At 44.5% G+C, this 23,006-nt stretch overlaps 1 protein-coding gene across 1 annotated transcript in view; it reads right to left on the bottom strand.

Moving 5' to 3' along the window:
* The window catches only part of LOC146799887 (uncharacterized), a 235,665-nt gene that overhangs the window by 162,356 nt on the left and 50,303 nt on the right, over positions 1-23,006 (bottom strand). Inside the window, exons 2-3 of the mRNA XM_085620813.1 lie at positions 13,574-13,700; positions 13,043-13,153 (exon numbers count right to left, since the gene is read on the bottom strand). Coding sequence (XP_085476939.1) covers positions 13,043-13,153; positions 13,574-13,700 — 238 coding nt within the window. The remainder of the gene's footprint in view (positions 1-13,042; positions 13,154-13,573; positions 13,701-23,006) is intronic.

Genomic DNA, 23,006 nt, shown 5'->3' with positions numbered 1-23,006 from the left:
ATGTGAATCGTCATCTTCCTTATCAATTGTTACGCCTCCCGCATCTATTCCATTGTAATGTATGTTCTATAAAAGTCATTTCTTGTCAATAATGTATGTACTTCACTTCCTGAACCTCCGTGGTGATGGAACTTGGAGCAACCGATTATAATCGATCATTGGAATAAAGCCCATTCCGAACCTCTAATACCACGGATTCTGCCTCTTATTTACTGAGCTATTTTATTATGTTTCCGTATCAAATTAAGTCCCGGTAATTAAATTATTTACCACAAAGGGACCGAGGAGATCCACTCCCATGGGCCACATAGCGCTGCACCGAGGGCTGGGGACACGCAATTCAAGAGATTAGTACCAAGGTGAATTGGTCTTCACAGGCAGCTATCCTTTGCCGGGCCTGGGTTGACAGGTGCAGTGATGAAGGTGTTCCAGCCCTGATGAAGGTCGCAGCAGGGTACATAGTGTAGTTAGCCAAAGAAGCAGGGCATCGAGGCATGAGAGTACTCAAATTCAGGTCAGTTCCACGCACAAAAAGAAGATGCACTAGTGAGGCACTCAGGCACATGAGCCCACACGCTCAGATCAGCTACGTCTGCAGCCAAGAGTCCTTGAGGCTAGTCAGCAATCCCAGGCCACTGATCTTGGCAGTCTGGGTCCCTCCAAACTCCTCACGGCAACACGCTTTATCACTGGCTGGGAGCTAGACAAATGCAGATTCCCCACATGCCTGGAGGTCTATCTCGTTCTCCACTTCATGTTTGAGACCCACAGTCGTTCCTGGTGTCCTGGAGTATATTCCCTACCTCCACCTCCAGGAGAAACAGTCAAAGACAACCCTCCTAGGCCCCCAATCTTCCCTAGAAAGGTGTAAAGTTACTACTAGTAATTTTTCACATATAGGTGGAAATCACCACCACCATGGTGGAGAGCTCCCTACGGGAATGTATAAGGGAAAATATTAAAGTTTATTATTCTTTAAAAGATTATGGATATTTTCATATAATATAAATGTAGAGTCAAAATTTTTATCATTAACCTGGAACTAATAAAATTAAATATTAAAGCACATTAACACACTAAATCAAATGTGTACTAAATATTTAACCAAACAGTTAATTTAATATAATAATTCTAATTAATTATTAATTAATTATTAATTTATAACATTATTTTAAGTTAAATGTTATTGTTAAATTAAATCTATTATTACATTTGGACTGAAAAAAGGGACAAAGCGGCTCTCAAAAAGGTGGTGCTCCACAGTGGCTTCCTACCAGAAGAAATCTTAGCCTCCACATTAGCAGATAAACATTAGCTAAGAAGATAGATTTGGAAACGATTGGGACGCTGGTCCTGGCGCCCCTCCGCTGTCCTTGCCACCGAGGGTGAAAGCCGTGACACTAGGTCTTAGAGGTGCGAGAATGACTTTCACGATCTGCGGGATCAGAGGGGATCTGGACTCCCTCTGGTTTTTCGAGGTGAAAGAGAATCATTTACGGAACAGAGGATTGGAAGGAGTTGTCATTTTCCATGGAACTGGGAACACCAGTGAGTAGGTAAACGGGGATGCAGTATTGAGTGGGTACCATTGATAAGTCTGTTATTTCCTTTTATTTATTGGCAAGACCAAATAGTTTACATGTCTGAAGAGCGCCACATTTGCGGTTAATCTGTACTATCAAAACAGGCTGTAAGTATTCTTTTATGTGGGCAGATCTTTTTCTTGCTTTGAACATCGGCCAATACGAATATACCTGCCTATTTCTTTCATGAAATAAATAAAAAATTGTTAATGTTAAAAAAAGCTAATGCTTAAGCTTATTTAATTCCAATAGTGACAGCAAATCAAGCAAATAACGTGGATGCGTTTCGGCCGCGTAGTCTTGTTGAAGGCGTTGAAACCCATCTTGCGTCCAAGTGGCCTCTGGGGATGGGGTACATAAAATCACATCCTAATGCAAGGGACCTCAAGTGAAACATGGAGGCTCCCCGTGCAGCAATGGGGTTCATTGGCCCTTTGACCGCATACGGCTAGATGCTCTTTTGTCTTATTTTACAATAAGAATGTTGCGATTGTTTTCACTTTTATTTGCTGTGACTTCTTTAGTGGGAACTGAGCCCCTTAGTTTCTTTTTACTCATTTATGCATTCCAGTGTTGATTGTCAGTGAATTTGTATTCAACCCTGAGTGGGTAGATTAAAAATCATCTATTCTGACATTAGTTATTACTTTGACTTTTGTATATTTAGGGTCATCTCAGTACTGTAATACTGCACTATCCGCATGTTTTTATTTCAATTTGAATTTAATTATTCCACATGTTTAGCAAAGTGTTCTCACTGTATTTATATTTCTTGTTCCTCCCATCTTGCAAACAAAGTGACCTTCTAGGAGACGTAGTTGATATAAATCACATCAAAATGACCTTCTGCTGGGATTTGATGAACCATGTTTGAGAGAGGATTTGTTGCTAACATGAGGGCACATTTTCTATAAAGTCACGCCATCTTCCTTTTGAAGATAAAGTCTGACATTCTGTTTTCATTTCTTGCCTGCTGGTAGCTTTCCTTTCTCTCTAATGAAAAGTGTGAAGTTCTTAGGGTACAAGCAAAAAGGCTGATTTCATCATGGCTGCCCACGATGCAGGCTTACGTCTGTAAAATGGTCGCATTCATTTCATTATGGCGCCTTAAAGTATCAACCTATTGTTTACAACATGTGGCTAGAACTCATCTAGTCAGAAATGTGCTAAAATGCTAGAAACGTCTTTCCTTTTATATTTGCATTCTCTATGCTTAGCTTTCATGTTTTATACACTAGACTGAGGGTTTTAAAATAAACATTTAAAATTAAATGTGTCTGGTTTTTAGTGCTACCTTTGAACGTGTTGTTCATATAAGAAAGATTTTTGGGATTGCCACGGTTTCCCTGAATTCACCATGGGACTGATAGTGATTTAGAAAACACTGCCTGCGCAGGATAGCTCAGCAGGCTTGTGTCAGTGCTGCAGTCCAACTGGCTTTCTAACTCAATATTGGTGTACTGACCTACATCCTTTCATCAGAAGGTTAGGAACCTGACCCCTGCGGCTCTGGCGACCCCCTTAGATTTAAGATAAGTGTTCCACTGCAGCCTCCCACAGTGTGCCAATCAACAACTAGAGTGCTAGCATTCTGTATTTATGACTGAAGTGTTGATCCAGAAATGTAAAACAAAGCATTTCCTTCAGAAATGAAAAGCAAGCGTGGACGGTCATTTTGTCGTAGACATGAGGGTCAGTGCTCCAGCAAGCTACAGCGAGGACACATTTTCTAGGAGTTCTCAAGTCTATCTTCCTCCATCATAAAGCCTTGTGATCCAGACTAAAACCCCACAAGCAGCCGGTCAGTTACCTCCCCGCTAATAAACAACTCGAGTGCTAACATTGATCTATGACGACAGCGAGGCACACCTGATCCCATCCTGAAGGATTCGGAGCTGTAAACCCTAAAGCATTTCTTTAGTAATTAACAAAATTAGGAGGTTCTTGTCATAGAAATTAAGGTTAATGCTCTAGAAAGCTTAACATGAGGACAAGCAAGCAGCGGGGGCAATGATGGCACAATGGACAACAGACAAGGGGCCAGGCAGGGGCACTGACCACAGATGACAGGCCGCAATGGCAGCACAACAAACTGCGGAGGGCAGAAGGGTAGGGGCAAGGGCATGCATATGTAATATGAAGGCCAGTGGAGATAGGGGGTAGCAGTGGCAAGCTGACCCTGGAAGGGTAGGCTGGCATTTGCAGAGACAACACGCTCACCACAAAGGGCAGGTGGGGTGTAGGGGCACGCAGATGATGAACAGAGGGCAGTCGAGAGCAGGGCAGATGTTGATCATGCAGGGCAGGCCGGCATAAACAGGGGCAGTGCAATGGGCCATGGAGGCTGGCAGAGGGGACAGGGGCATGTGAATAGATAACAGACGGCATGGAAGTGATGGGAAGAGCAGAGCATCCCGGTGCCCACATTTGCAGGACAGCAGGGGCAGCACAATGGACCACAGAGGGCAGGAGGGAGGGGCCTCGGGTACGGACACAGAACAGAGGGCATGGAGTATGCTGCCATGGTCAGGGGCAGACAGCTGGCTATGAAGGCCATGACGGCATTGCAGGGGTAGCAATGTGACTATGGAGAGCAGACGGCAAGGGACAGGTGTAGGCTGAAGGAGAATGGAGACCACAGAGGGCAGCACAGCACGGGCATGGTGGTAAGCTTACCACAGAGGACAGGAGGGGGCAGCAAGGATAGGAAGCTGATCATTCAGGGCAGGCCAGGGGTGGGAGGGGCCAGGGTCACTCACATGGAGAACAGAGGGCAGGAGGGGGCAGGAAGGATAGGAAGCTGATTATTCAGGGCAGGCCAGGGGAGGGAGGGGACAGGGTCACTCACATAGAGAACAGAGGGCAGGAGGGGACAGGAAGGATAGGAAGCTGATCATTCAGGGCAGGCCAGGGGTGGGAGGGGCCAGGGTCACTCACATGGAGAACAGAGGGCAGGTGGGGGCAGGAAGGATAGGAAGCTGATCATTCAGGGCAGGCCAGGGGAGGGAGGGGCCAGGGTCACTCACTTAGAGAACAGAGGGCAGGAGGGGGCAGGAAGGATAGGAAGCTGATCATTCAGGGCAGGCCAGGGGTGGGAGGGGCCAGGGTCACTCACATGGAGAACAGGGGGCAGGAAGGATAGGAAGCTGATCATTGAGGGCAGGCCAGGGGAGAGAGGGGCCAGGGTCACTCACATAGAGAACAGAGGGCAGGGGCAGGAAGGTGACCACAGAGGGAAGGCGGTAGCAAACTTCCCTGAAAGGGAAGCGTGGGTCCTTTAGACACAAATTAGACAACTGGAAACTATTAAACACGATACAAAAGACAGTACCTCACCTGCTTATCGTTCAAAATGATCAAAACTGGTAATCAATTGATCATACCTTATTTTTGTTGCAGTATTAAAAAAGTAATTTTTAATTAATGGTCTAGAAACTCATACTTTAATATAGAAATCATACACACATTCACATTAAAAAAAAAACAAATCACAGATATGCGAGGGCTCTGTCACGGTAAACAGTCATACATCCCTCTGTCACCTATCTGCGAAGTCAATGAAAATATACAGATTTAGGGAGCAGCGGGGAGTTTGTTCCATTTCGAATGGTTCATAAGTACAGGTTTAGTCAACGTACTTGACAACAGAGGGTAAGGGTTTGGGGCATCATGCTGACCATGGAACGCACACAGGAGGGGGCAGGGGCACACAGACGATGAATACAGGGCAGGTGGGAAGGGATGCAGGGGAAGGGGCAGATAGCAGACTATTCTGAGCAGGCTGGCATGTGCAGGGGCAGCAACGGAGAGGAGATAGGAGGGAGGGAGGGGCAGAATGAGGACCACAGAGGGCGAGCTGCAGTGCATGGGCATCTGCAGGGTAGCACTCCCGCTGTGACCCACCACAGACCATGTACAGTTGGCGTGCTGGCTGAATGATTCAAAAACCTAGAAATTCGCTGAAAACACCAAAGTTAAAGAGATGCGAGAATGGGTGAGGACAAGATTGGCCCTGGTCACCATATACAACAGAAGACATTACTTGGTCCATAAAGCATTGAACTAGAGTTGTTTTTTAACCCCTTAAAGGCTTTTACATGTGGTCAGAAATCAACATGTGTAAATATGGTACAAATAAATTGGTCAAACACATAAACCAACTCATTCATTGTAATGTTCACCACTTTGTGGTATACATTATCATATGTAATTGTTCCCTAATATATGTGGGGAGTACAATGGAGCTCTAAACACACAAATACAGGAGCAATGTAGAGTAATATAAAATATGGACTTTCTTTATCCCTTGTCACAACACATTAAAAACAACAAGCATTTGCAATGCAATAGGTCTCGCATTTACGCGAGTTTGAGCTATTGACATTGCAAATGACAATGCATTTATTCTGTTTTTAAAAATTAAATAAAAGGCAGTCATTTGCAATGTCAATAGCTCAAACTCGCGTAAATGCGAGACCTATTGCATTGCAAATGCTTGTTTAATTTAAGACGTTATGGTGGCATCACGACAATTTGGTGAGGAGTTGACGGACAGCCCTACATCAGCACTTTACCTAGGCATCGTTCTGGGTTTCAGTCTAAAGAGTTCCACGCACTATCCTTCCCTGGGGCGAGCGAGCGGCGCTGACCCCACAGAGCAGAGGAGTGACGCCGAGGCAGAAACGGGCACTCGTGTGCTCGGCCTTTATATGACCGTTGTATTTTATTTAAGTGTCCAATATAACATTTCCCGTATATTCCCTTTAAAGCGCTCTAACGCCGTTTTAGATCAGGTCTGCGCTACAGGAAAACCAAACTAAATAAAACAAACACCCGCCAGCTACCAACGACAATGGAAAACACAATGACAAATAAACCTTCCCATTAGATCCTAGCCAGAGACCGGCCTGGACAGGATCAGACACGTTCTGGCAGGATAAAGGCCAGTGCTGGTCACGTCCCATCCGGCGCCTTCAGTCTGAGACTTGGAAAACGTCATCGGCAGATTAAAAGCGGTCACTATAATTGCTTTTGTCCGCTTCCTTGGGGAGCCATTCTGCACTGCACATCACAGAAAGTGATGTGATTGAACCAGACACGAGGGCAAAGTTCCCTTTTATTTTGTTGTAGTTTTACATAGCGCGAACTCGACCAAAAGATATCAGCGCGTTTACATCAGTCCCAACCGGGTGCATTACAGACAGACACATTCATTTTAGGCACCTTGAGAAAAAGTGATTTGTCCAGAATCTCAGTATGTTTGTGCCTCCCGACAAGGTTCGAGCCTGGTTCCCCTGCTTCAAGGTCGACCGGTCTGCTCTGGCCGTTACGCTACTTCCTCGCTTACACGAAGGACTTACTTCTACGCCAGGATATGTGTTTTCGTTTTTAAGTCATCAAGATTTAGTGAAGTTAAAGGAAGTCGTAGCGAAGAACTTTGAATCCAAGGCAAAGAAATCAAATCAAGTGGGGATTACATTTAAAAAAGTATTATATATATATCAGGTACAATGACGTTCTGCCGCCACCCCTTCGTGGCCGTTGTAAACTCCTAGCAAAGTATATGTAGTGGTTTTGTTGCCTTATTGCTCTAATACATTCACAGTGAAGAGTGTTATCTGTACGATTGAGTCTAATAATGTAATATACAATGTGTTTGTTTATCTGTATGTATAGTCTAGCTTCACTCCAAATGTAACGAGAGATAAACGATACATGAAATGAGAGAAGCAAAAAGATGGAAAAAGTGAGTCATAATCAGCTATGGTGGAAAGGAGACAACAAATGAGACGCTAAGCCAAAGAGCAGTGAACACAATAAGAGCCCGACGAAGAGAGGGGGAGTCATGTAATTGAAAACGGAACCAGACTTGAGTATAAGGGGGTGGTGACTCAACAAAGAAAAGAGTGAGCTAAGAGAGCAATGCTATGACAGAAGAAACGAGGCAGGGAGAGACCGCGTGAAATATCGATGACTAAAACAACAAGCCCGGCGGAGCGTGGCGCACGCGCGCTTGGGGTCGGGGGAGCGTATTCCACGCGGGGGAGCGAACCCTTTGAAGTGCTCCCAAAAAGCGGAGTGCATGGCGGCACCAAGCGCGTTATTGTGCGCGTGCTAGCAATGCAATCCGCTTTTTGGGAGCACTTTTCAAACCCGCTTTCTATAGTCTCGCTTTGCGATCGCTTACACGATAGCAAGGTCGAGACCTAAAAATCACCTTGAGCATTGTGAATTTACCTTGCATGGAATCCAAAAGATAATTTGAAATCTGAGAGGCGCAGATAAGGAATTATTTTTGAGACAAGCTGCGGCTAGGTGGATTAGTAGCATAACATAACGTGTATGTAAAGCACACGTTCACCCAAGGTTATCTTGGTGCTGAAAAACAGACTTAATGGTACTCAATTTACGGACCTTAGAAGGATGAAAGGCAAAGTGGACCCACCGGGATTTGAACCCTTGAAGTTGAACACAGGCTCCTACAGTGGACGCATTAGTCCACTGAGCCACCAGACCAGGCTTCGAGCTGTGGAAAACAGACCTAATGTGGGAAATGAGCTGCATTATTCTCTCTATAGCTGGAAGATGATAAGATGTGACAGTGAGTCGCCTATTATCCATTAAGAATATTATGCCCTGTAGATCCTCCATTCTTTTGAGAAAGTAACCTGCCAAAATCTACCCTGGTGCCACTTCATGAATGAAGAGAATGCGTGGACTGGCAAACAACTATCCACCTGCGTAGGCTTTCTTTCAAGTATCTCAGAATCTGGGTAGCACTTCTCCAGGAGCTGACCTGGTCCCTCAATGTAGAACCATTGTTCAAACGAACAAAGGATGACCTCTGTCGTTGTCGTTCGCTTCTCCCGGGGCTGACCTGGTCCCTCAATGTAGAACCATCGTTCAAACGAACAAAGGATGACCTCTGTCGTTGTCGTTCGCTTCTCCAGGAGCTGACCTGGTCCCTCAATGTAGAACCATTGTTCAAACGAACAAAGGATGACCTCTGTCGTTGTCGTTCGCTTCTCCAGGAGCTGACCTGGTCCCTCAATGTAGAACCATTGTTCAAACGAACAAAGGATGACCTCTGTCGTTGTCGTTCGCTTCTCCAGGAGCTGACCTGGTCCCTCAATGTAGAACCATTGTTCAAACGAACAAAGAATGACCTCTGTCGTTGTCGTTCACTTCTCCCAGGGCTGACCTGGTCCCTCAATGTAGAACCATTGTTCAAACGAACAAAGGATGACCTCTGTTGTTCGCTTCTCCAGGAGCTGACCTGGTCCCTCAATGTAGAACCATTGTTCAAACGAACAAAGGATGACCTCTGTCGATGTCGTTCGCTTCTCCCGGGGCTGACCTGGTCCCTCAATGTAGAACCATTGTTCAAACGAACAAAGGATGACCTCTGTCGTTGGCAATCACTTTCACTCAACCCCCTGGGTAGGATTGCCCTGTGTAAAATGATGGTTCTGCTCCATCTTCTGTAAGGTCTCTAGAACCTCCCGCTCCACCTTCCCTGCAGTTGGTTCCGTAGCTTGGATGGAGTAGACACGACTTTCCTCTGGGGGGGCTCGAGATTGCGAATGGCCATTGTGCATTGCCAGCGGGCCCCATATGATGGAGGAATGGGGATGACAAACCCTTTCCTGTACTACCTGGCTACCTGTCTCCTGGTGATTTACGGTTGGTTTAATGCCGGTTGGACAGATTCCACGTACCGACTGGAAATGGAGAACCTCGGGTTCCCTCAAGTCCAGGCTACGCTTTATGGGGCTCCAATTCCTCACACGTTACCAACTTTAACACATACGGTCCTCCTGGCATGGCGGTCTGCTCTGCGACACACCCAGTGGGATGCTAAAATTACACTACAAATGCCGCTTTGGCATGGGAATTGACTGCGGGAGGTGGGGACACTGGTAGGCTTCCAGAGGTGGGACCAGATTGGCATCACTCCCTTGGGGGGTGTATGGAGAGTCTTCCTTTCAAGAACTGAAGCAAACATACTCCCTACACTCGACTCAATTCTTCAAATACCTATGATGTGACATGCACTTGCCCTCCACCTTCCCGACCACACGACATTCCCAGAATGTAGTCTGTTGGAAGCTAAGCTCCTCATGGAGAACCTGGGGAATGGGGGAATATTCCAAATCTATCGATCCCTGATAAACAACACCCCGTCCACTTTGGATTCCCTTAGGACTCGCTGGGAACACTGAATTGGCCCTTTGGATTGGAGGGATACACTGATGGCCCCTAGGGTGCTCACTGTATTGGCTAGGCTCCACCTCATTCAAATCTACTATCTTTACTGTGCATACCTCACCCCTGTAAGGATACATAAGGCGGGATTCCTCCTCACTCCAAAATGACCCCCCCCCCCCTGTGAGGAGGAGCCCGATGTCGATCGTGGCTGAACTAGGTAGTGTATTGGGTTGGGTGATCCCTCTTAGCCCTCTTGCCCTTCTCCTAGGAGTGATGGAGGGGCTGGATGGTTCCCGTACTGCTAAATTGTTCCTTGGCATTGCCATTTTAGTAGCTAATAGAGACATTGCAGCTGCCTGGAAAGACTAAACATCTCCCTCCATCGCACAGTGGCGTAGAGGAGTGGACTAGTGCACTATCCCCAAAAAATCTTTGTACAAGGCACAAGGCTGTCCGGCCAAACAAGAACGTATCTGGGGCAAATGGCTGGGCTTGCTGGGTTGATATCTCTGCAGGAAATGTTTGAAGCTTTGGGGAACATTACAGGGCTCGTCTATAATGAGACAAAATGGGGAGATAATTCAATAGATGCATTGAAACGCTTTATATGTCATGGTGATGCACTTTTATTTTATTGCTCATAAAAACCAATAACATTGTTTAGTAAAAAAAAAGGATATTAGGCGAACAAATAGGTACATGTGTCATATATTCAATGATAATGAGACCTACAGGATTGTAGGGACTCATTTTGGTGTTTGGATAAACATTATGTGAATCCTTATGGGAAACTACTGTCGCTTATAATATATAGGTTTAGGAGGTTACCTCTTACAACATGCCCGCCTAAATTGACTGTCTGCCACTTTATGCATATGCTAGGGAACCTGTGGTTAACAGATAAGTGGTGACATGGCCCAATTTGATTGCACAGTTCCACTTTTTGTGTTTTACGCCCACTTAATGGACTTCATGTAACAGTGACTTTCAGGTGATTGAGTAGAGATTGTATCGACTTTCCTTTTTACCATGTTTGGAGTTTCTGATCAGGAAGAGGGCCTTTCTACACCATTGACTACTGCATGTTACAAAATTGGGACTGCCAACTTCTAGTGAGACGTTTGATCCAGTCAGTACATGTTGGCACTCGTGTTGGAGGGGGCAACTTGCCTATAATATCTAAATACGGGACAATGTGGAGGGGTTTCTGTTTCCTAAAACTGCACCCTCAGATTCTATTTCTTGACAACTTTAATGGACAGAATTTGTAAAATAGAGGAGGGCTGACTGTCATTGAGCAATTTTATATTCTTTTTTCTCGATGAGGTGCAGTTATTATCTTATAGTGTACCTTCTGTGATTTTTAATTTAGGATATGAATGGAAATCAGATTATGAAATTACTATTGAAGTATCATACAAGTGCGACAGACTTTACCCCCCATATTTTTACAGGCATTGCTTGAAAACAGACTTTTAAGTTCAACAACCAAATCACTGTAGATAGTCCCAGTTGGGTCATTTTAAATAACGCTTCTGCACAATGGCCCATATATTCCAGTGGAATTGTCAAGATAATCTCAGTTGTTCCCAAGTTTGATGACGGATCCAAATCAATACATGTATTCAGGGCCATATAACATGATTATTATTTGAGTATTTGTAAGAGTATATTGAAGGACTGTATGTATTTATCTTCTAGATGAAATATGAAAATAGGGATAGAGAATCCAATAAAAGCAATGTTGATGTTTGACTGCAGCTTTTGATTATTACCCCAACACAAAATGTAAGGGTGAATTTGGGGGACTAGACTATTTCTATAAAATATAACAAATTGCAAGTTTTGGGAAAATTTGATCTTTTTGAGATGAGGCCTGATTTACGTGATCATTTGTAAGTGGATGTGAATGCTTGTTCAGGTTATGTTTTTGGAGTTTAAACATATGGGGGTGCAAACAACCCTGGTTATATCTTTTGTATATACTATGTATGGGATTTTGACAAAAATTGGATTTGTGAAAATGAAATGTAATTTTATTAAGCGTTTCTCTAATGTTCAAACGGTGGAATACCTGGATTATTTAATTGGGAGTTTTTCCATCGATAAATGAAGAATTTAAAATACTTATGAGGTGATACAGGCCGTCTCAATATTGATTAATAGATATGAAATAGGAGGTATTGATTAATTTACATGTAGTAATTTTCTTTTCTCTGCAGGGGCAGGATTGTCTATTGTAATATAATGTGTTTTAATATTTGCATCCAAGTATTCGTGATATGGGGTGGCTAGTTTTTAATTTTAAATAATTTGCATATGTGTTTTGCAGCCCTGATGAAGTTCCCGAGTGGGACGGAACGCATTGGCTGGGCTGATAAACTGAATGTATCAAGAAAAGATGCAAATTGATCAATAAAGACAATTTTGTATACTTGGAGAATCTGGCTTGAATTCTTGCACTGATCCCGGGAGCAAAGATTGGAATGCCATTATATTTAGATGTGGATTTTAAATTACAAGGAACTACATTGGAATACTGAACATGGACACAGTTATATTTTTAGAGTGCTGCTCCCAAACAGTATTTTGTAACCCTCAACCTTTTTGGTCAGAATGACCATGGCTCCATCAGCAAATAAACTTCTACTGTGACAATCTGCCTAATTCTCAGTTTGTAGACTAGATTTGGAGTTGGGTATGCCGTGCACTGTGCACCGAGCAAAAAGTACAAATAGTATTTTGCTTTTAAAGTGCCTTGTAGGCCCTTAAGTTTCTAGGTAGTGAGGAATAAACCACAGAGACTAAGTATGTGGCTAGTGTGGACTTAACCAGGTTCTGGCTCCTCCTCGGGTTCTTGACGGATCTGCTTGTTTGCGATTATACTCTGAGGAACATGAAGTCATTCTTCAGTTTTTCACTTTTCCATCCCCAGGAACATGAGTCGTCTCCATTACGTCCACAGAGGAGTTCAAGTCAAGTTGAATCCTGTCATTTATATGGGACACATTGTCATGCAGATGAAAGGACGCCTCCTTTTGTGGTTACTGAAATAATGCTTAGACATTCCGTATTACATATGAAGTACCGTGGCACAGCCTGCAGTCGGCACTACTCGGAGTCTAGGACAAGAGGGAATATGACATGGTGCTAGTAATTCAGAAACTTTATTTGGAACTTCAATTTTGTCTGTTGTTGCAGGAACAAATATACCAGATTACGGATGAAGCACTTGTACTCCGCTCACTCACCCGGGGAATGGTTGTCTTTGTGTCTTCTGTCAAAGGCCTCATCAACAGGAGGACACAGGCTTTGCTTTTCTTTCACTCTCAGAGAAAAGACTGATTTTGCAATTACAGGACCTGTATAAAAAATAAAAGAGAATATGTTGTTTTTCTAGAGCTCCTTCAGACATGCTCCAACAGAAGAAACATTTAAATATGGGAGTTTATTATAGAAGATAGAAGGGTGCAACCTTCTTGAGCAACAGCAGCTATTGCCACAAATATAATTTTAGGGTGCCAAATACAGCATTAGAGGCATTTTGTTTCTATGTCACAGCCTAAGAATCAAAAAGCAGTTCACTTTACATCTTGCGTGTGTATAGGGAAAGGAATTCAATTAAAGAATGCACAGAAAAAAGTACTGCAATGAACATAAAGAAAGTTAAGGAAATACTGCCAAACTATTTCAAAACCTATCTAGGGGATCCTAAAATAGCAAATTGCCTGGTAATTTATAGACTGTGCAAACTTTACAAAATACAGTCAGATTAACTTTACCCAGGGACATCAAAACTTGGTTTATTTCCTTCATCAGGTTGGCATAGAGATCCTTCTGCCAGTTGTGTAAAAGGTCCCACTCCTCTTGTGAGAAACAGGCAACAACATCCTGGAACGTAAGCAGCACCTGGAAGTAGGATTGCAGATATAAAAACTTGAGTAATAGAAAGACAGATGACATTGTCAGGCATGGACTTCAAACTATTGTACTCCGAGGACCCCAAAGCAAAATGTTTTGATGCTGGGTCCCCCTCCAAACTTTAGGGCAAGATTGGAGGGAGCAGGTGGAGCAAGGCTGATCGGAGGGGTGAGAATTATGAGGTAACTTTCTGGGCTACTTTTGCTTTAACTCATAATCCACACTAAACATGAAGCTTCTAAAAGAATAAATCACCAAACACAAGTTGAATATAACACCCCTATTCCCAATAATAGGGTGTTATCAGCCCCTCACACTTCCAGACCCGAAATGCAACTGCTTCACTAATAATACCTATGGCTGTGAGTAGCAGGCTGTCTCCTTGGAGCGAACATGTTTGGCGGCGAGCCTAGCCGCCGGGAATGCACCACCCCATGGCAGGGGGCCGTGAGATCCGGTAAACACTGGGTCCCAATCGGAGATGCTGTGACTGGATTGAGGGAGGAGCGCCATATATCGAGGCCCATCTGTGGGCTTTGAATTCTGCGGCAGTTTCATCATGTGTGCGATGAGCGTAAATATTTCAATTACGGACTACAAGGCCCAGCAATGCATGCTTCGTTGTACGTCAGCGGCCCATCCAGGGCAGGCTTCCCTGTATAAATTAAGGGAGGGGTCCGTAATGCACGCACATTTCTTCCGCGTCTATGCCTCGGAGGAAGAGGTTTCTAACTTCGAAACGCGTCAGGCTTAATAGACGCTGTTGGACAGTCAAATGCTATTGATGTTATGCAGCTCCTCCCATACCATTAAAGGTTTGATACCTATGACTGCATCGGAGTGCTTCCTGAAGGAGGGCAACCTTGGAGCGAACATATATATATATATATATATATATATATATATATATATATATATATATATATATATATATATACACACACATACACAATTCACTCTTATTGACTGTGCTAACTAGGATTCAATTCTGTGACTATATGGTCTCACAGACAGACATTTGGGGTGGTTGAATTAACCAACTGAGATTTCATTATGTAAAAGAGTGCCTCTCCCACCATTACCTAAAATTGCATTTATTTTTGACTTAAAAATGTGAGCATTATTTTATGTGCCGTTGTCTACAGGTTAAAAAACACTGAAATACTTTAGACTATTTTGTTCATGTTGCCGCATCTTTGATCTCAGGATTACAGTTGCCCTGCTTGTTTTATGCAATTAGAACACTAGATGTAAATGAAGACAGCCTGTAATGGCCACAAATAATCAAAGTCTGCATTCCAGGCAATCTTCATTTACAAGTACTTAGAGGCCTTTGCACCACCCTTTGCACACCCCTCGGAACACAGTCATGGCCACCCTGGGGGGCACGCCCCACAGTTTGAAGACCTCTGATCTAGAATAAAATGCATGAATCGCAGGGTAATCTTCCCTCCAATTCCTGGGTCTCACAAGTCCTATATGATGATACACTAGTGTTAGCAGTAGACAAGCCATGCTTTAGACAATCAGCGAAGAAGTCCAATGTGTGATCTTCCACCGCACCGAGGCCAGGCTTACTTTATCCACAATGGTAGAACCAAGTACCCATTTAAGGTATGTCTCAGACCTATCCATTTATTTATTTAAGCGACAAAGGCTGCAATGTCTGTGTTTTTTCAAATGCAGGGATGAATGTCCGTTGTTCCCTGCAGGCCTCAGTCTCTCACAGCATTCTGAGGGATTTGCAAACTCAATCCCCGCTTCTATATTGTTAATGCAGTAGGAATTCTACCAATCCTGACAAATGCCATTTTTGGGCTGTGATAGCTTAGTACATCTGTCCCAGTGCACAAATGTTCTTGGGTTGCATTGTAGCTGCTGCACAAAAACTGCATATGTGCTGCGACCCGAGAATAGTGCTTCGGGATGGGGGTATTCTCTCATAAGAAATCGAGGAATGAGCCCAAGGAAGATCTGCAATATGTGTTTTTGGACAAAGCAGGTGCATTTAAGGGGGTTCCTTGAACCGGTTTGACCTAGAAATAGTTTAAAACCCTGTTTTCTGTTATTTGCAGTTACCTTTTGTTTCCATTCTGAGGATCCTCCAGAAACACGGTGTTGCTATTCTCTATCCTGTTCATTGCCAAAGATCTGCCTGATTCGGGATTTCTTTTTTTGCACATTGTGCAAAATATGTTCCTCACACAAACAATTAACACAAGATATCAGTCGGTGTCTGTTTTAACAATAAAATGTCTCATTTTAGAAGATGGTGATGCATTTTCTTCCCAAAGCAGTCTAACGGTGGCAAAAAGTATTCAAAACTCCTCCTTATGTGAAATGTCAAAAATGACAATTAATTTTCCATTACATGAAATCCTGGAGTTGCGCTCTAGAACGCCAGCATAATCAAAGATTTGCACATGCTTCTTGATTACCAGGACTTTCACTATGTTGACCTTGTGGTCTAAGATTATGACAGGGGGGCTGTCTCCAATTTAAGTGTCTATAAGTTCCTTTCGTGAATGTGTTCGCATGTGATGGCATTGAAAAGGTCACTTGAAAATTACCTTTGACTGGAGTAGGCTGAGACTCTAAAAAGGGGGCCCAGGGTACAGAGGTAATCTATAAATGCATGCAAACCCTCCAGATTCAGGCGAGAGACAACCCATTTCAAGGCTAGTCTCCCGCCTCCCGATTCCTGCATGCAAACCCTCCAGATTCAGGCGAGAGACAACCCACTTCAAGGCTAGTCTCCCGCCTCCCGATTCCTGCATGCAAACCCTCCAGATTCAGGCGAGAGACAACCCACTTCAAGGCTAGTCTCCCGCCCCCCGATTCCTGCATGCAACCCCTCCAGATTCAGGCGAGAGACAACCCACTTCAAGGCTAGTCTCCCGCCCCCCGATTCCTGCATGCAAACCCTCCAGATTCAGGCGAGAGACAACCCACTTCAAGGCTAGTCTCCCGCCCCCCGATTCCTGCATGCAACCCCTCCAGATTCAGGCGAGAGACAACCCACTTCAAGGCTAGTCTCCCGCCTCCCGATTCCTGCATGCAAACCCTCCAGATTCAGGCGAGAGACAACCCACTTCAAGGCTAGTCTCCCGCCCCCCGATTCCTGCATGCAAACCCTCCAGATTCAGGCGAGAGACAACCCACTTCAAGGCTAGTCTCCCGCCCCCCGATTCCTGCATGCAAACCCTCCAGATTTAGGCGAGAGACAACCCACTTCAAGGCTAGTCTCCCGCCTCCCGATTCCTGCATGCAAACCCTCCAGATTCAGGCGAGAGACAACCCACTTCAAGGCTAGTCTCCCGCCCCCCGATTCCTGCATGCAAACCCTCCAGATTCAGGCGAGAGACAACCCACTTCAAGGCTAGTCTCCCGCCCCCCGATTCCTGCATGCAAACCCTCCAGATTCAGGCGAGAGACAACCCACTTCAAGGCTAGTCTCCCGCCCCCCGATTCCTGCATGCAACCCCTCCAGATTCAGGCGAGAGACAACCCACTTCAAGGCTAGTCTCCCGCCTCCCGATTCCTGCATGCAAACCCTCCAGATTCAGGCGAGAGACAACCCACTTCAAGGCTAGTCTCCCGCCCCCCGATTCCTGCATGCAAACCCTCCAGATTCAGGCGAGAGACAACCCACTTCAAGGCTAGTCTCCCGCCCCCCCCCGATTCCTGCATGCAAACCCTCCAGATTCAGGCGAGAGACAACCCACTTCAAGGCTAGTCTCCCGCCCCCCGATTCCTGCATGCAACCCCTCCAGATTCAGGCGAGAGACAACCCACTTCAAGGCTAGTCTCCCGCCCCCCGATTCCTGCATGCAACCCCTCCAGATTCAGGCGAGAGACAACCCACTTCAAGGCTAGTCTCCCGCCTCCCGATTCCTGCATGCAAAAACCCGCTTTGTAAAACTGCCAAAAATAAAGCGCGGAGGCCTGTCATGCATGCCCCAATCTCCCACTGCAAAAATGACAGTGACATTTTATTTTTGCCAGTTTTACATAGCGCACACAAAATCAGAGTTAAGTAGTCTGTTTTAGTTTGCGCTATGTTATTACGTTCAGGCAGATTGCCTCTGCTTCAAGAACAGTCAGTGGCCAAAATACATTCTTCTGATTATTATTTTCTTAATTTCCCACTTGTCTGCTCTAAAATGTTCGCATGTATGTCTATAGTGGTTGATAGATGCATCGATTAGCGAGCACAGAAAGACAGGTGAAGTGTACTCTTACTGTAACAAGTGAGATCCCCTACTCCACAAAAAGAGCCCTCACCCACAATCTGTGGCATGCCCCATCAGTGGGCACCCAAAGCACCAATGATGTTTATGTGGGCCGAACCATAGAAATGGGAAACAGGATATTATAAATTGGGATTAGAAACGTTGGTAGATGGAGAAGCTTAAATCTGGATGGGTCTAAGGCCCTTTTCTTGCTTTTATTCAGGACTGCACTGACAGGGATAACAGAACAGGATTGTGATGACAGACATGGAATATTATCACCTTGCCATACTCAATGTTGTTGACCTATTTCAGCAGATCCTTAGTGTCCAGATGAGTCAAGAGCCTTCATTAGAACATGAAGATCACTTTCTAAATGCATTTGTCCCTACAGTCTATAAGTCAAGTATGAAGACAGACAAGAAAAACACTCGCTCAATGATTTGCCCCATGAGACATAAATCAAGTAGCATTCATTAGTACTTCATATACATGGTACTTCTCTACTGAACATCTATCAAACATGAATGAATGAAGCACGGCAAACAGTGGCACACTGCACACAAAGCGAAGTGTGAATGAAAAGTCAAATCGGCCATTTTTCCAGCTTACCCTGTGCGATACAGGTTCACTCTTACTCTAAGGGTTGCGGGGAGCATTTCTCTGTAGTCACACACTGTGGAGAAGAACTCTCTTAAATAAAACAAATCATACACTAACATTAAACAAGCAATTGCAATGCAATAGGTCTCGCAGTTACGCAAGTTAAGCTATTGGCATTGTAAATGACAATGCCTTTTATTTATGTTTTCAAAACGAAAACAAAAATAAAAGGCATTGTTATTTGCAATGTCAATAGCTCAAGCTGGCGTAACTGCGAGACCTATTGCATTGCAAATGCTGGTTTTTTAGGTCTCGCCTGAGCCAGCGCTTTAGCGCTGGTCTCGCGAGAGCTTTTGTAAACGGGGGATTTGGAAGTGCAAACTAGTGCTTTCAGGCCGCCAACTACAGTGCATGTGCGCCGGGCGCGCGCACCATTTGGCAGCCTGCGTGATCATTTCGCGGCCGCTTTTATGTTCTCAGTGAGCCGCGCGGCCACTGAGAACATCAAAGCGGCCGCGAAAGTGCACACCATTTGCCACCCCCTCCCTTATCCCGCTTCCTGCTTGTTATAGGTGTTGTTGCATATTTATATAGCGTAAACTCGACCAGAAGGAATTGGAGCACTTTACATGAGCACCGTGTTTACATTACACATTCAGGCACGGGGAGATTAAGTGATTTGCCCAGAATCACAGGATGTGGACGCGACCCCGCGGCTCGAACCCTGGTTTCTAGCACCAAAGTCGGCAGTCTAGCCGACGGACCACATCCTCTCCTTATGAGCCGCTTAATTTGCCATGTTACACTCCTGTCGTTCCAGCCCCTTTTATTCCACTCTGATTGCAGTTCTCGATGTATCTTACTAGGTCTCCCACCATACTTATTTAGGACAGCTATTCAATGCGGTTTCTCCCTCCAGATGTATTGTAACAGGAGTGCATGGTATACTGTTGTTACACGCTTTGCCTTTTTATATGAAAAGAGTTACGCTCACAGTAATAAAAAAAAGAAACCCTATGAGAATCGGTGCTGGGAATGTTTTAAGGGGATACTGACTGACACTGGTAAAATACAATGGTTCGTGTTTCAGATCTTCTGCTGCAGGAGCGACAGAATAATATGGAAAATGTATTTATACATTGTACTTCTGACAGCGTGCCAGGCCTGCGAGCGCCTTGGTTGTGTCAACTGCACAACGATACCCGCATGAAATAACCGGATGGGAGTTAAATAAATAGCAACATGGATAGAATCATGTGTGAACATTGCTTCACTACCTAACCATGAGAAGAAGTGCAGAGATAAAATAATTACCATCTTCTGCAGAATGATACAGCTGACAAGATCACGATATGTAAAAGTGCTATAAAAATGTATTTCAAAGAAAAACGGAAACAGCATGTGAAAATATTTAGACAAAGTAAAACGCATTGCAGTTTCTTACCCTTCAGTGATGAAGCGCTGCATCGCGCTTGGACACCCGCGATCAAATGCCCAAACAACAAGCATTTGCAATGCGGACATCAGGAGGAGGGCGAGAATTGGATGTCAACACATGACGGCAACAGAAAAGACGGGAGGGAAAGCGAAAGCCAGAGCAGCATTTACTGTGATGGCCTGAGCCGCTCCCAAAGCAGGTCAGCCTCCTCCATCACGGGGCTCACCAGCAGGGCTTGCCGGGATGGTTCACAGCGACCCGCGGCTGGGGGTCCCTTGCCCGGCGATGAAGTTCAGTGCCGCGTGGGCTTAGGCTCCCCGGACCGAGTGAGGAGACGAGGAGCGCGTGCTACGTCTCAGCGGCTCTGTAGAGGAAGGCACAGGAGCAGGCAGCAGGCACACTGAGCGCTGGCACGGGTGACACGTCTTAACAGCAGAGAGGCGAGCCTCGCTCGCGAAACTGAAAGCGTGGGGGAGCACGCAATAGTGCTGAGATCGCCAGAGAAGAGACACGGCGGGTGCACATAGGCTGTCTGAAAGACGCCGTGAGCGTGCACATGGGCTGTCCGGGTGCCATGTGCATATGTCCTGTCCTGCCACTTCAGCCAACGCTGCCGTACGCGTTCACAGCTGATGTCTTTCAAGCGCATGCACCTATCCTGTCCCGCGTCGCAAAGAAAGTCGGCGACAATAGATCTCGCTAGCGAGCAGCTTTGCTGCGTCGCTAGGCGAGACCTAAAAAGGACTTTTTAGAAAGAAGTCAGGATCACGCTACACAAAATAAAAATATCACAGCTCGAAAGAACATAAACATTTTACCAACCTGCAGGTCTAGTAACTTTAATAATCTACTCGACCTAACTGTAATGTACTTGCCCCGTGAACTGGTCTCAAATTGTGTGATCCTAGGCAAATATTTTGCTTTACAGAGCCCCCTTTTCCTTCATCTCCACATAAGAGAGCACCTTCAAATATGCAAGTACACTATTTCTGCTGTACAAAAAAAACCTCTTTATTTACTGGATTAAACGTTTGCTGCATGTATAATAAGAATCGAGCCCACATATAGGGTTTAAATTATCCCTGGCCTGCCTCTTAACTCACTAATTGCATTGTCATCTGGTAGGAGCAGGAATATCTCCCAGTTAATGTTTAAAAACTCACTTTTCATAAACATATTACTTAAAGCATGACGTGGTAGTGCACTACCATTTACATATAGCACATTTTCCATTGAAAAAGCCACAAAACATTCCCTCTAACATGTAGCTTTACTGATAAAACCATATAGCACATAAACACTGTTTGGGAATTTCAGCAAAAATATTTAAAATGTGCGCATCACCAATTCCAGTGTTCTGATTTGTTTTGATCCTATAAAAATCTTTTTTTTTACCACAGAATTACACAAATGTTTCTTCATAACTAGTAAAATATGTTTGAAAAGTTTGAACAGCTCACTTATTAGCTATTTCAGTGTTGTGTTAGGAAAAAAGCCTGAAATCTTACAGCCTTTCATTTCACATGCTTTGCAAAGCACAATTGTCACACATTCACTTTGCTAAATTCTCTAATTTCAGTCACAGTAAGAAAAGTAAAAGTAGGAAGACAAACTGACTTTTGACCCCTGTCTCTGATAGCCGAGCAAATGTCACAAGATAACATGATTTAAAGGCATCATAACTGCTCATTCACTTTGTGAGCTAGCAGAACGCCTGTTGTCAGCTCACCAGAATGGGCAAGTAGGCCCTACAAATAGATCGTCCAGATTAAAATTGGCTTTGGTCGAATGGATTTTTTGAGCCCTAAATATGCAATTCTAGCTTTACAGCCTTAGTGTAGCTTAGCCATTGGGTAAATGCATCATTGACAAATATTAAGGAAAAGGTACTTTTAGAAACATATATTTTCCCTTCCTAAGCCCCATGGGGCCTATTTGCATTTGCTCTCCCACTTCTGACAGTCAGTAATTTATATTTGAAAAATTGTCAATGGGTGTGAAATGCCTCTGAGGAGCAAACAATAGGCTGACTTGAAGGGGCAGAGATGACTTCTCTGAACAAGATAGAATATTTAAGGTGGGGCTGTGAGCATCTTGTTTTTGTGTAATTTTTTTTTTATTGAGTAATAAATGCAGTACAATAACATTTGATATCCAACTAACAGCGCATGTGTACAAATGTGATTATATCGTCACAGAGGACCAATATCCCTGCAGCACTCCGTACAGTCTCAGCCGTGTGTCAAACGCTTATTTCCAAATTATTCTCATTTCTGTGGGGAAGAGCCATTGAACGGCATACATATCATCCCTCTACTTTTGTTCCATGCCCCCCAGATCTTGGACCATTTTTGTGGGCATCCTCTCCCTTCATATAACACTCTCTCCACCTGCATGCACCAATCCATGTCTGTCTCCCAATCTCGGAATCTAAACTCTGTGACATCCCTCTAGGTCCTTGCAATATTGCGCTTAGTGACCACACACCCAAGGGAGACCCAAGTTATTTCCTTAGCCGTAACGTCAGTTGCATCCCATATGTTGAGGAGGCACCATCGGGCGAGACCTCCACTTTTTTCCCACAGATTGCTAAAATTTTCATTGTTAGTTTCCCCCAGTATATCTGGAGAATCAGACATTCCCACCATTTGTGTATAAACTTTCCCACCTGACCACTTACCCTAGGGCACAGTGAAGAGCTTAGAGTACCTATTTTAACTAACGCTATACGGGTGTAATATGCTCTATGTAAAATCTTAAGTTGTATTAATTTAAACCGGGAACAAAATCGCCACCTCCTGGGGGGGGGGGGATGCCAGTGCCTCTTGACACTCTTTATCACTCATATCACCCACATCTTCTACCCATTTTTAACGTATTTTCCCCAATGTATCAGGTGTATTGTTTAGTATCTTCCTGTAAGTCAATGAAATCACCCTCTCCTTCAGATAGTCATCCAGGAGCCTATCCTCCAGGGGCGAAGAGGACGAGAGTTCAGTACTTCTGGGGACTGCCCTTTGT

Source organism: Triturus cristatus, chromosome 8 (genome assembly GCF_964204655.1).
Source record: "Triturus cristatus chromosome 8, aTriCri1.1, whole genome shotgun sequence".
Lineage (NCBI taxonomy): Eukaryota > Metazoa > Chordata > Amphibia > Caudata > Salamandridae > Triturus > Triturus cristatus.
This window is presented reverse-complemented; position numbering and strand designations above follow the sequence as displayed.